Here is a 14,996-nt window from a genome sequence, read left to right on the forward strand (position 1 = left end):
AAAGGCAGATTGGTGGTAGTGAGGCCAAAATGATGATAGGTACCTTTCAAGCCATAATAAGACCCATGTCCGCAGATTCCATGGCCACTGAATTGTCCAATTTGTCTAGTACTGTTGAAAATAATTTGCATTAATAAAAAGTGTTTATGTTATAAAGTGTTTTTTTTTTAATTTTTTAATCATTATCATCATCATCATCATCTCATCCATTATCTGTCCACTGTTTAACATAGTTCTTTCCCATAGACTGCCATAAGGAACGGTCCTGAGCCTCCTGCATTCACTGACTTCATGTAATGCATGCGAGGTCGTAATTTCATCTGACGGAGGGTCGTCCTACACTGCGTTTACTTGTGTGGGATCGCCACTCAAGAATCTTTCTTCCCCATCGGTTATCGGTTCTTCGAGCAATGTGTTACTATATGTGAGCCTGTTGCTACTTCAGCTTACTTCGGTCTATGTCAGTCACTTTGGTTCTTTTGATAATATCCATATTTCGGATTCTGTCATGCAAAGAAACTTTCGTAATTTTCAACTAATTTTAATAATAGTTCCTTACAATTGACTTTTTTACTCTAATGACTCCATATTAGTTTTTCATGAGTTAAAACACTTTTCAATCGACTTCTAAAAGAAAGAGGTTCTTAATTCGATTGAAATTTTTTTTTTTTTTATTGGTTACCCTACAACCTACCCTACGGAGGGAGACTTTGTATAAAAGTCGATTGCTTGGGTACCTCTGTCCGATTCGTGTTTCTACCGTGAAGCAGTTGTGTTTGCATAGCTGTGTTTCGGTTTGAAGGGTGGGATATGGCGTGAATTTACAGGATACAGAGAAATAACATCTGAGTCCTCAGGAATGGCAACGCATGGGGGTATCATGGGCGAAACAGTATACTCTGTTATGTCCATGGTACTGCTCATGTTTATAGGCGACGGTTACCACTTTCCATCAGGTGGGCTGTCAGCTTGTTTGCCATTCTAAGTTGTAAAAAAAAAATCTTCGTTAGTTCTAGAGCGATTTGGATTTTTTATCCGAAAGTATATACTTACAGATTGATCCCATAGATTTTTTAACAATAACGATTCAGTAGTTAGACCAAAATAACTGGTTCTATTACATTTGAAGCCAGTTGTTTTTGTGGGTCACAATCTTTAATTATTTATGGAATAAAATATTTTGTTACACTATATAACGAGATATTTACACCGATTTTAATTATTCTTTTTCTCTAACTGATCTCACATCAATATTTTTTCAGCAGTTAACTGTTCACTGCTGAACATAGGCCTTCTCCATAAGGGGAGTTTTGCCAGTAGTTGTCATTCTCGGAAGGCGGGTTGGCAATAGCAGTTAAGCTTTTAAAGATTTTTCAAGAGTGACGCTTATGCCCATCCCTTGACCATTACGTTCCTTTACTCGCTTCTTACGACATCTACGAGAAAGGAAGGTGTGGCCCATTCTATGCTGAGACTACACGATGGCGTTCACATCAATATAAATAATGATATTTTATTGCCCAAATTAAAACAAACTACACGGATCGGATTAAAAACTAATAACTTTAAAATTTGAATTTATTACACACACATACACGCACGCACGCACGCACGCACGCACGCACACACACACACACACACACACACACACACACACACACACACACATCAGAATATATTGCACATATACATAATACTTTCAAATAGAGGTACAACCGAAACACATTACCCTCCATTCTTCTGTAGTTGGTTAAAATACGACAAGCGTCAATTCTAAAGTACCTATTTTAATGTGGGATTTTTTTGTATATTTGTACCGTGTATTTAAGTGTGATCACTTCTATATAAAGCACCTATTAATCTTCATAAATAATGGTAGGGTTGAATAACAAATTATTTGGATTAGACAAATAATAGATACCTTGTTGTTGACCGTCTCTCAAGCTCTATGGTTGACACAACCGTGAGGCGTGGCTATTTCTATAATATTAATTGTTTAGTTTTAAATAAACACGAGTTGTACCTACTAATGATAAATCCATATTAAAATAAACCAAATTAAATAATTAATTAAATTCAAATTGTTTCCACATAAAATTTTTACAGCGTTCAGACGTTATATAAGAATGCTTAAACACTTAGCTGAGTGGTGACCATTTTAGTTGCATAATTTCTAATTAGGCATAAGTTTTATTTTTATATTTCCTTTTTCTTTAAGTATATAATTGTTTATGTTTTAATTGTAATTGTTATTGATATGCGCCAAATAAATATTTTTCTTTCTTTCTTTCAAATTAACAAACACTAGAGATGGCCAGCAGCGTCTTTTTAATACGTCACCAAAGCCTAACTGCGGTTGTCAACCCACCTTCCAAGCGTGACAACCACTGGCAAAACTCCCCTTATAAGGAAGGCCTATGTTCAGCAGTTGACATAAGGTCCGGTTCCGAGTTAACTATGCAGTTAGCTGACTCACTGACTCACTACAATACATATGAGATCGTCGCTCCATCTAGTAAGGGGGGGGGGGGGGGGGGGGGGGTTGTCCTACACTGCGTTTCCTTGTATAGGACCGCCTCAACTCAAGAACTTTTTTTGACCAACAGTTTTTAAATGGTGATAATGGAATGGTGACCCTGACTGTATTAGCGTATAGGTAAGTGGCCCACCAGTGGGGGAAGACAAGATAAATGTAGATCAATTGGTCCATCATGACGAACTAGACAGAAATTTACCACGATGATTTCCAAGGGAAACGCGTGGAGATCAACTTGAATGGATATATTGCTAATGATAGGGATTTTAAGCCCCATTACTAACAACCCCTCTCCCCTCGCTCAATAGTTTATCAGAGGGAAACTTTGTACAAAGGTCGTTTGCTTGGATACCTCTGTCGCCTTAATGTTTCTACCGTGAAACAGTTATGTTTGCATGGCTGTGTTTCGGTTTGAAGGGAAGGAATAACACTCGAGTCCTCAGGAATGACGACGCATGGGGGGTATCATGGGCGAAACAGTATATCCATGGTATTGCTCATGTCTATAGGCGACTGTTACCACTTTCCATCAGGTGGGCCGTCAGCTTGTTTGGCGTTTTAAGTTACATAAAAAAATTTGTCGCATAATGATATTTCATTTGAAACCTATATTATCCCTTACTATCTAATACGACGAATAAAACCATAAAGCGTGGATAGTATCGTTATGAAGCGGTCTCTAACTCACCGACCAATTTAATGTATGACACCTTACAATAATAATGAAATGTATAATTTAACAAATCCTTGATTTACGAAAACAAAACAATTGTAGGCAAATAAATATTAACACGTCGTGAGCCAAGTTCGACAGACAATTTCCATCCATTATTATTTCCAAACACGCGCCAGACTAACGTAAGTACCAAAAAAAATAATATTTATCATAGGGGGACTTGTACAAAAGTCGTTTGGGTACCTCTGTCCCACTCGTATTTCTGTTTTGTAACAAGTGTGCTTGCATGGCCGCATTTCGCAAGCCCTAGGTGCATAACCCTCGGGAAAGTGAGAGAAGGGATTGTTAATAAGTGTCAACTATCTCTGATAGTAAGTATCATCATACTGACCTGTCTTTTTATCCTCACCAATCATCCCTCACTGGTGTCGCGCTAGTCTATACTGCTAGCGCAGATGGGATTACATTATCATTAAAAAAACTATTCATTGCTCTGCAAAAACAACGTGATAGGTGAGGATAAGAACAGGTCAGTTAGCACATCGTGACGAATTCATCTGCAAATAACCACGATGGTTTCCAGAAGGAACCACGTGGAGGTCGACCTGGTAGGGTATATTGCTAGCAATAGGGTCGTTACTCCCCATTACCAACAATCCCTTTTCCCTCGAGCAAAGAGTTCCAGTTTGTTGCTAAGCAAAATGTATTTTACAAATTCGCAAATTCAATGCCGCGTTCTAAATTCAAATATGTATTTTTAAATGTAATCTGTCTACGAAACACGTTGCTAATCTGTGTGCAGAGATATTGATGTTATATATAATTTATTTGTGCTGTACATACCAGTTTACTATTGAAATTTTTTTTTCTGAGTAAAATTTGTTTGTCTAATTCGTAAACAATCTTTTATTGAACTAGCTTTTCACCCGCTACTTTACACGCGTAGATTTTTTTTAATAGGTGACGATGGAATGGTAAGCCCTGCGCTATCGGTATACACTGGCGGGGTACCGGTGAAGGTCAGTTGGCCCATAATAACCAATTGAACAAGAATTAACCACTTTGGTTTCAAGACAGAACCACGTGGAGGTCGACCTGATAGGGTGTTATGCTAGCAATAGAGCTATTAAATCTCTAACTACTAACTAACACTAACAATCAATTTCCCCCCTGTACGCGTGGATTTCACCACTTCCAATTGGTGTATTAAGACGAAACATTGATGCTCCTTCCCACATTGGGTGTTGCTGGAAGAGAACTCTTTTTTAAGTTAAGCTCGCCTTTGTACATTTACTTACTTCTGTTACATTTTTTATAGTGTGTACAATCAAGTATAAATAAATAAATAAATAAACAAAACATGCACCAGATTTTAAGTTAGATCTTTAAAAACACGACAATGAAGAACGCTACCAATTTGATGTACTAGTTTTTCGTGATGCTGCATCAAATATAGAGACTGACATAAACAGACAAATATTAAGGCCCTTATAAAGACCCTGCATATTTTTTTATTTTTAAATACCTCCCATGTGTAATGGAGACTAAGAATCCCATTGCTAGCAATATACCCAACCAGGTCGACCTCCTCGCGGTTCCCCCTGGAAACTATCATGGTTAATTTCTGATGAATTCATCATGACGGGTTAACGGATCTGTTTACATTCTCATCGATCACCTTTCACTGGTGCTCCGCCAGCGTATCCCGTTAGCGCAGGCGGGGTTACCATACCATTTTCACCCATAAAAAAAAAATACCTCCCATGTACAGATATCATGTAGTTACAATTTTATTATATTCGTAATGATAATGATTCAACAAGATAATGACATGAAAAAAATAACGTTTCTATGTCATATTGTTTAGTCTGCTGTGCCATCGCTCGATAAACATTTTGGTACATAAAAACTAAACATAAAAAACAATCTCGTAATGTTTACTCGCCAGCCTTTAAAATGATTTGGATTTGACTGAAACTGACAAAGATATTTTTTTTTATGGATGATAATGGAATGGTTGCCCCGCCTACGTAACGGTACACACTAGCGCAGTACCAGTGAAGGATGATAGGTGAGGATGAAGCAAGTCATTTAGCCCATTGTGACGAATTCAACAAGAATGGTTCACGATGGTTTCCAGGGGAAACCACGTGGAGGTATATTGCTAATAATGGGGCTGTCAAACTCCATTACTAACAATCCCTTTCCCCCCTGACAAGGATATTATTGTACCATTATTTTTTATGGATGGTGACTCCGGTTGCGCTAATGGTTTACGCTGCTAGGGCACCAATGAAGGAGGATAGGTGAGAAAGAAAAGGCAGGTCAGTTAGCCCATCGTGATGAATACACTTGGAATTTAATACGATTATTTCCAGGAGGGACAACGTGGAGGTCGATCTGACAAGGTATAATGCTAGCAATGGGAGTGGTAGTCCGTATATAATAGTATACAATATATACACATATACGATATAATAATAAGTGCACAGTATTAAGTATTATTATAAGTTATTAGTTAAAAAATGATATTTCAACCTTTTCTTGAAATAATGGAAGGACTATCCTGTATGTTAGAAGGAAGTCTGTTTCACAGTTGCCCAGCGAATCTTTTAATTTATTAAAAACTAGCGGCCCGTCTGTCCCGGCGTCGCACGGGTGGACATTTTTATATTTTAAAAAGTGGCCATTAAGGCTACGCACGCGACGGAAGCTTAAAAATGTAGTAACATCTCCCGTTTTTCCAACATTTCCCTTCACTGCTCTGCTCTTATTGATCGTAGCGTGATCAATAGTATACTATAACCTGCCCAGGAGTATGAAGAATAATTGTACCAAGTTTCTTTAAAATCCGGCGAGTAGTTTTTGTTTCTATAACAAACATACAGACAGACAGACAAAAATTTTTTTGATTGTATTTTTGGCATCAGTATCGATCACTAATCACCCCCTGATAGTTATTTTGGAAATATATTTCATGTACAGAATTGATCTCTCTACAGATTTATTATAAGTATAGATTTGAGAATTTATTTCATTAGCATTATAGAAACTATTTCATTAGAAATAGTTTAATATTAATTAAATACCAACATAAGATCCATGAGGGGAAAAAGGATTGTTAGCAACGGAGTTTGACAGCCCCATTGCTAGCATTATACCTTATTAGGTCGACCTCCACGTAGTTCCCCCTGGAAACCATCGTGAACAATTCTTGTTGAGTTCGTCACGATGGGCTAACTGACCTATATCATCCTCACCTATCAACCTTCACTGATGCCCCGCTGGTGTATACCGATAACGCGGCACCATTCCATTATTATCCATTAAAAAAAAACATAAGATCCATGAAAGTATTTCCAATGTCTCAGAAAAAAAATACTAGATCCATCAGAGCGCGTCCAATGTCCCGTCCGCAATGCATGGTGTGGGGCGCATTGGCGGTGGTACTGCTCGTATCTCGCGCGGTCGGCGTCGCGCCGCTACGGCTCCGGCGGCGGCCCGCCGGCTGGCTCATTACCTTCTCGCCCTACGTGTATGCTTACAATGTCATAATAGTATCTGTTATAGGTGAGTTATTGTTCTAATATTACTACTTACTAGTTTATTATGTTGCCCCTATGTTATAAAACAAAATATTGCTAGAATTATTGCTTTTTATTCTTTTATCTATTTTTACTGTGTATTTATATCTGTGGGCATAGATAGATTGTGATTTGTGTGCTGCAAGGAATGCAAATAATTTTTTTTAATGCAACTTTAAATGGCAAACGAGCTGACAGTCCACCTGATGGAAAGTGGTAACCATCGCCTATAGACATAAGCAGTACTATGGACATTACAGAGTATACTGTTTGGTCCATAATACCCCGGATGCTTTGCCATTCCTGAGGACTCAGGATTATTTATATATCTATTTATCTATCTATCTACTGTTATATTATTATAATTATCAATTATTGTTTTTCTAATTATCAAAGAAACAGATTTGTGTTCTAGTTTCCGCGGGAGTAGTTGGCTTAGTGTTGGATCTAAACATGGAGCCGTCCAGAGCTGTGCGTATGCGCACACCTACTAAACGCATCCTGTGGATCGTGGACTTTGGGACGGTACTGCTATCGGCGCTGGTCGGTGCTTACGAGGGCCCCTACAGAATGAACAACATGATAGAGTACTTAAATGAATTACGTAAGGTAATTATTAAAATGTATTCGGTTCAAGAGAGAGTCATTCCTGTTTAAGTGCTGCGCTTGGTTCTTGATACTCACTACGATTTTTAGCGTGTCTATTCACTTTTTGATACATTACGTTATCAATTTTTACCTGAATCTACGTTATGTACCTATTTCTCGGTCTCCCTCTTCCCCTTCTTCCTTCTATCTTACCTTCTATTATAATGTTCATAAGTACTAACCTTAACAGTTTTTATAATTTGTCTCTTTTCCTTAACTCTAAGCTATGCTTCTTTATTACTAATTTCATCTTTCGAGTAAAATTTCTGCATCCTTCTCCAACACCACATTTCGAAGGCTTTAATTTAATATTTTTTGAGTTAGTGTCCACGTCTTATATCCATATAAAACTATGCCCCAGATACAGCTTTACCTGTTGATTATTATCTGATTTCAGATAAATAAGAACATGAATATCCAGTCCTCAAAAGAGCGAGTACGTATGGCGATCTTGCTCATTTCATATTTTGGGTTCATCCTAGTTATGGCGCTGGACATCTGGACGACGCGTTCACATGCAGACCGTTTGAATAGAGATCGTAAGTAATTCTTTTTGATCTTAAATAGTATTAAAAAAAAATGTCTTAGGACGACCATACAATAGGAGTGGTAATATATAGCTATACCAATATGCCTACTGTACTTACTGTACTTACAATATATATTGGCCTAATAACGGGTATATTAGATATCGGTGATCTAATATATATATCGAATAAAATATCGAATTAAAGAACCCGAAAGCAGTGAATATAGATATCAGACTGGTATAAGCTATATCGAAATGGGTTATGACTTTCTTTTTTACCCAAAGGTCAATAAAGTCCGAAAATCTCAATATATAGACATTGCTATACCGATATTATCGATGTTTATAAATATCAAAAGTATGGCATTCAGGAAAGGGATACACAATTTCTACTTACTTATTACTTCTGCGGATATCATCGTTATTTCAATAATATTGTAATAAATATCAAAAGTATGGCATTTTACTTCTGCGGATATCATCGTTTTTCAATAATATTGTAATCTTTTTGTTCCAAATAAAGAATTATTATTATTATTATTATTATTACTTTCTATTTAATTTCTTTTTACATACTTAATACACAATTTAAATATAGAAGGTAATATTACTCGTATATAAAAAAAAAAACTACAACATATACACTTCTACAGTTATACGTTTATGACGCTATTGCATATTCTGAGCCAATTTTGATAAGGATTTTTTCGCTTGATAGCTTGTTATTACTATTATTGAAATTATTGCATAATAATTTCATTAGGATTGTAAATACTATTTTATGCGAAGAAAAATTTCGAATTATTATATTTAATTTCATTTGCATTTATTTGTGTGTGTGTGTGTGTATGTGTGTGTGTGTTAAGCTATGTTCTCCATAATTCTGAACTATTATTGGGGATTCTTTTTGCGGTAAATAATGGTATACTTCCGTTAATTAAACTTTGCCACAATCAAAATGGAGTAAGTTAAGGAAGAAAAATTAATTAATGTGGAATAAGTTTGTTCTCTTTCTATCTCGCAGAGTTGATATCAAACCTCTACCTGAGTTTCTCCTACACATACATGACTTTGATATTACTTCAGTCCCAGTTCACTGTGGGTGCTATGGCTGTCCACTCTACGTTGAAGAATCTAAACAATGCATTAGAAACACAAACGGATAATGAAGGTTAATCAAATGATCATTATGAAATTATGACAATTATTACAGATAATTAATTATAATCATTAGAAATAACCATAATCATACATCAGAAGATGTATACGAGTACATAAATTACGAGTTTCACCATTAAAAGTTTCGTCATTAATCATCATTCAGTCATTAAAAGCAAGATCCATCCAAGAATAAAATCTACCTATGAGTAAGATAAACCTCAGTGGACAGTTAACGGCGAACTGTTAACTAATATTTCGAGTGTACCTATTAGATAACACAACAATTTAACAACACCATAGGCCTTGGGCAATGGCAGTGGACGAGGGATACCATGGGCATTATACTGTGATACCGCGGTGCTCTTCATGATCAAGGCGACGGCGATCATTTTCTATCAGGTCGTTCATCACTCTTTTTTTTTTATTGGTTGACAATAGGATGGTAATCCGGCCTGCGCTAACGGTATATGCTGGCGGGGCACCAGTGAGGAATGATAGGTGAGAATGAAATAGCAGGTCAGTTAGCCCATCGTGATGAACACACCTGGAATTCAGCACGATGGTTTCCAGGGGGAACCACGTGGAGGTCGACCTGATAACGTTCATTGCTAGCAATAGGACTGGCAGTCCGCATTACTAACGAAAAATATCTCTTACTTAACAGTTAATGATTCAGCTTCATTCAGCAGCAAGCTTTATATGTATAAGCAAGTATTTAGATCTTTTCCTTAATGTCTTTTCATATTAATTTTTTTATGGCAGGCGCATATAAGAACATCTGCGGAAACGATGATGATGGGGCCACATTTAATGGGGAAAAATCTGTCAACGTCGTTAGAAATAAAAAGTATTTTACAGGTAAGTTGCTTGGGTACCTCTGTCCCATTCGTGTTTCAATAGTGAAGCAGTTGTGTTTGCATGGCTGTGTTTCGATTTGAAGGGTGGGATATGGCGTGAATTTACTGGGTACAGAAGAATAACACCTGAGTCCTCAGGAATGGCAATGTATGGGGGGTATCATGGGTGAAACAGTATAGTCTGTTATGTCCATGGTACTGCTCATGTCTATAGGCGACAGTTACCATTTTCAATTAGGTGAGCCGTCAGCTTGTTTGCCATTCTAAGTTAAATAAAAAAAAAGACCACCCCTTCTTTTCGGTGTCGTTAGAGACGACTAAGGGAGGGCGAACAGCGTCTATCTTAAAATATCTCTGAAACCTAACCAATCCGTCTGCTAAACGTGGCAACTTTACGATTGAAATACGAACGGGACAGAGGTACCCAAGCAATCGACTTTTGTACAAAGTCTCTCTCTGGTAGTGGTAGTAGAAAAAAAAAATACAAAACAAATCATTTTATGGCCCCTATAATAAATTTGACCCACAATCAGAGGATCGGGCTATCGTATTCATTACACGATGCCCACAGAACGTGAAAGTTTAAAATTAACGAATTAAATATCTATCAGTTTATATAAAACTCATGTTACAGGGCATTTTACATCGGAACAAAGTAAGAAGACCCGTGAAACCGTTCGCCATATTGCTCTCTCGTTCAGCAACTTCTGTCACATAGTAACAGAAGTGACCAAATGTCACGAGATCAGTTTACTATTACTGCTCGTATTCTACGGAATCCACCTCGTCATCACGCCGTATTACGTCTCTTTGGCGATACGTATGTTATTTTGCAACTGTTTAATTAAAATTGTATTCCACGAAACCGATTTAATTCGGGGAGAAAGGGATTGTTAGTAATGGAGACTGAGAATTTCATTGCTAGCAATATACCCAACCAGGTGGACCTCCTCGCGGTTCTTCCTAAAAACTATCATGGTTAATTCCTGATGAATTCATCATGATGATCTAACTGACCTGTTTTCATTCTCATCTATCACCCTTCACTGGTGCTTCGCCAACGTATCCCGTAAGCGCAGGCGGGGTTACCATACCATTTACACCCATCAAAAAAAACCATGAATTCAATCATGGCAAAACAAAGTTATTTTGGTTTAAAAAATAAACTAATGAACTGATTTTGATGTTTCAGTTTAAATAATAATAACAATAATAATGAACTCTTTATTGCGCACAGTAGAGATGTATACAAGGAGTATTTATACAGAATGTGCATATACAAAAGGCGGCCTTATCGCTAAAAGCAAGTTTAAAGGGTGGAATATCGCAATGAAATTACAAGATACCGAGGCATAACACCTTAGGCCTCAGGAAGGGCAACGCATGAAGAGTATGATACCCTTCTTGCATTTCCATAAGGCCGACACAGTATACTCTGTTATGTCCATGGTACTGCTCACGTCTATAGGCGACGGTTACCACTTTCCATCAGAAGGGCCGTCAGCTTGTTTGCTGTTCTAAGTTGCATAAAAAATTATCCTAATAAATACGAGCACCACCGCAGATCGATTGTAAATATGCTTAATTTTAACAATGAATGATTTTTCTAAATTTTTCAACAGAGAGCCCAGAAGAACAGAGTCAGGCTGTATTCCAGATGCTCTTGTGGTGTATCGTACACTTCATCAGCTTGATTCTGTTAGTGGAACCATGTCACTGGACGCAGGAAGAAGTACTGACATCTCAAGTTTACTATGCACATTGATACATTACCATATACCATACCATATTAGCTGTTAAATGTCTACTAGTGAACATAGGCCTCCTCCATGAGAGGTGCTCATAGTTGCCATGCTTGGCAGGCGAGTTGGCAACCACTGTTAGTTTTTTTTTTATCCCTCGACCATTATGCTCTCTTAGTCACCTCTTACGACATCCACGGGAAAGGAAGGAGTGGCCCATTCTGTGCTGGGACTACATTGCAGTCATATACCTCTACAACAAGCAGAAAGAATCTAGTCGCAAGAGAGAGAAGTGATGAGCCCTTTTAAGTACTTATATTATTTCCTTCATTTAATTCTATATACATGTAATATTTTTTATGCAACTTATAGTAGCAAACAAGCTGACGACCCACCTGATGGAAAGTGGTAACCGTCGCCTATAGACGTGAGCAGTACCATGGACATAACAGAGTATATTGTTTCGCCCATTATACCCCCCATGCGTTGCCATTCCTGAGGACTCAGGTGTTATTCCTCTGTACACTATAAATTCTCTGTCATAACCTACCCTTCAAACCGAAACACAACCATGCAAACACAACTGCTTCACGGTAGAAACACAAATGGGACAGAGATGCCCAAGCAAACGACTGTATGGTATATGTATGGTATTGCATTGATTTATAAGATTAAACATAACAAACTGTTACCTATGATTTCTATTTCTGCTTAAAAAAAAGTTTCTCCTGTTCAGGTCAATCGCACTCATATACTGGTCAGCCTCCTGACAGATCGAGCATCAGCTGCAGACAATCTTCTGAATGCGGAATTGAACCAATTTTACAAGCATCTCACATTGAACAAAGTAGCATTTTCACCGCTTGGGATGTTCACTATGGGAAGACCATTATGCGCTACGGTAATGACTTTTTTTTATACCACAAAGGTGGTAAACAAGTATGCAGACCGTCTGACGGTAAACGGTCATTGTAGCCTATGGACGGCTGCAACACTAGAAGTGTCACGTTCGATTTGCCAACGCTAAAGAAACCTTTGTATACACTTTTTGAAGAACCCCATATTGTAGTCTTCAGGGAAAGCTTCAACAGGGAATTATTAATTATTATTGATATACATATATATATATATATATATATATATATATATATATATATATATATATATATATATATATATATATATATATATATATATATATATGTTGCCATTCCTGAGGACTCAGGTGTTATTCCTCTGTGCCCAGTAAATTCACGCCATATCCCACCCTTCAAACCGAAACACAGCCATGCAAACACAACTACTTCACGGTTGAACCACGAATGGGACAGAGGTACCCAAGCAATCGACTTTTGTACAAAGACTCCCTCACATTCATATACATATAACTAGTCTGGCCATAAATACTGTTGTTCAAGTTCATTCACTTAACCAACAGAAAAGTTTTTAAATTAGTAAGTATTTTATTGCAATAGGAAAAAAATCTGAAAAGGATTTTTGAAGTAATTTGGTTGTGAAGATCTGGGATATCAGTTCGTTTTGGAAAACAAGTCTCTTGCTCAAAATAGTTTGGGAATCTATCGTTTGGTTATTATTATTTTAAATTCAGGTGATAGACTTTTAAGTACACTCTGATAAAAATGTTATTATGAAGTATTTCTTTTCTAGATTGTGGGAATCCTTTCAACTTACCTCGTCATCATCTTCCAGTTCCAGACAGCGGCCGATAGAGTAGACGGTTTCTAATTAATAAAATTACTTTCAATTAAAATGTATTTTCTTTTATATTTAAATAAATAATATAAGAATAAAAATATATATATTTTTAAAGAAACTTAATTACAAGTATTTTTGAATAGATTTTCTTTTTTTGTAGGATTCTACCGCCCATTTAGAATACTGTTTCAGGTATGAAGTTTGACCAAGAAACTCAACAGTAACAAGCTAAAAAGTAGCACAAGAGTTATTTAAATTATTAGTCAAACCAAGTCTATTATTGTAAATATTATATCAAATTATATGTCAAGCAAAATATATTCAAATATATGTTAGACATGTAAGAGTGACTCTTTTCTTTCCTGTGGGAGTCGTAAGAGGCATGTATGGGAATTACGTGGTAGAGGGACGTAGCTGAAGCATCTGTCTTAAAACATCACTGACGCCTAACTGCGATCGCGAATCCTGCTAAGCGTAATAATTCCTGGCAAAACTCCTCTTTTAGGGGAGCTCTATGTTCAGCAATGTACAATTAACGGCTGTGACATTTCAGATTTAATTCGTGTTATGGAAAATAACTTATATCCCATCCAATGTTTATCCGCTATTTCGACAGCGTAATCAGGATACGTTAATTCTAAAATTAACTGAGATATAAAGTGATTATAATCCTCTCCGTTATAAATACTAAGTCTTAGATTATATAAAGTGTTAAAAAGCTGTCAACATGTAATCAGCATTTAATTGAATCAATTTGATACATTTTTTTTAAAATCACTATTCTTAATGTTGCAAGTAATTGGATTAAAAAATACCCAGATTTTTCTGACATAATATCAATATACATATGTATGTACTGCTTACGAATTAATGTACATATATTAATTTAAAAGGTGGTCATTTTCAATGATTTTTAAACAAACATTTATTTTTTGTCTATATTTGGATATAAATCAAAGTAATGGGCAAAGAAAGCATCACTACAAATCTTTATACACTGTTTTTCTTGTTTTTTAAATAGTTGTTTAAGAATTTTGATAAGAAATAACCACAATGGTTTCCATCGGCAACCGAGGGTGTTTTTTAATAGATGACAATGAAATGGTAGCCCTATATCAATATACACTGGCGGAGCACCAGTGAGGGATGATGGAAAGATGAAATGGATGGGGTGAGGATGAAAAGGCAGGTCAGTTAGCCCATCCTGACGAATTCAACGATAAATTAGCCACGATGATTACCAGGGAAAACCGCGTGGAGGTCGACCTGATGGGGTATATTAATAGCAATGGGGAAAAACCTCCTAATTACTAACAATCCTTTTCCCTCGGCAACCAAGGGTATATTGCTAGCCATGAAGCTGTTTTGTTAATGAGTGAGAATGGAATGGCAACCCTACCTGCGCTATCGGTATACGATACCATCCATATATGAATGATAAAAAGAATGAAAGCAGGTCAGTTAGCCTTCCATGATAAATACTCCTATAATCTAGCACGACGGTTTCAAGAGAGAATCGCAGGCAGATCCGCCTGACAGCAATATTA

The 14,996-nt window shown here is 36.8% G+C and overlaps 2 protein-coding genes across 2 annotated transcripts; both read left to right on the top strand.

Annotated features, from left to right (window-relative positions):
• The first annotated feature begins 6,616 nt into the window (after positions 1 to 6,616).
• LOC128199971 (uncharacterized) lies at positions 6,617 to 11,566 on the top strand. Its single transcript, XM_052895877.1, has 7 exons — positions 6,617 to 6,782; positions 7,212 to 7,405; positions 7,842 to 7,983; positions 8,998 to 9,144; positions 9,897 to 9,992; positions 10,626 to 10,811; positions 11,556 to 11,566. The coding sequence occupies exons 1-7, from the start codon at positions 6,617 to 6,619 to the stop codon at positions 11,564 to 11,566; spliced, it is 942 nt and encodes a 313-aa protein (XP_052751837.1).
• On the top strand, positions 10,505 to 13,479 carry LOC113522403 (gustatory receptor for sugar taste 43a-like). The gene is made up of 4 exons (XM_026908077.3): positions 10,505 to 10,811; positions 11,614 to 11,723; positions 12,470 to 12,634; positions 13,402 to 13,479. Exons 2-4 carry the CDS (start codon positions 11,649 to 11,651, stop codon positions 13,477 to 13,479), a joined length of 318 nt encoding a protein of 105 aa, XP_026763878.3. The 5' UTR covers positions 10,505 to 10,811; positions 11,614 to 11,648.
• Positions 13,480 to 14,996: the final 1,517 nt, after the last annotated feature.

Source organism: Galleria mellonella, unplaced genomic scaffold (genome assembly GCF_026898425.1).
Source record: "Galleria mellonella isolate WM207_F2 unplaced genomic scaffold, CSIRO_AGI_GalMel_v1 utg312, whole genome shotgun sequence".
NCBI lineage: Eukaryota > Metazoa > Arthropoda > Insecta > Lepidoptera > Pyralidae > Galleria > Galleria mellonella.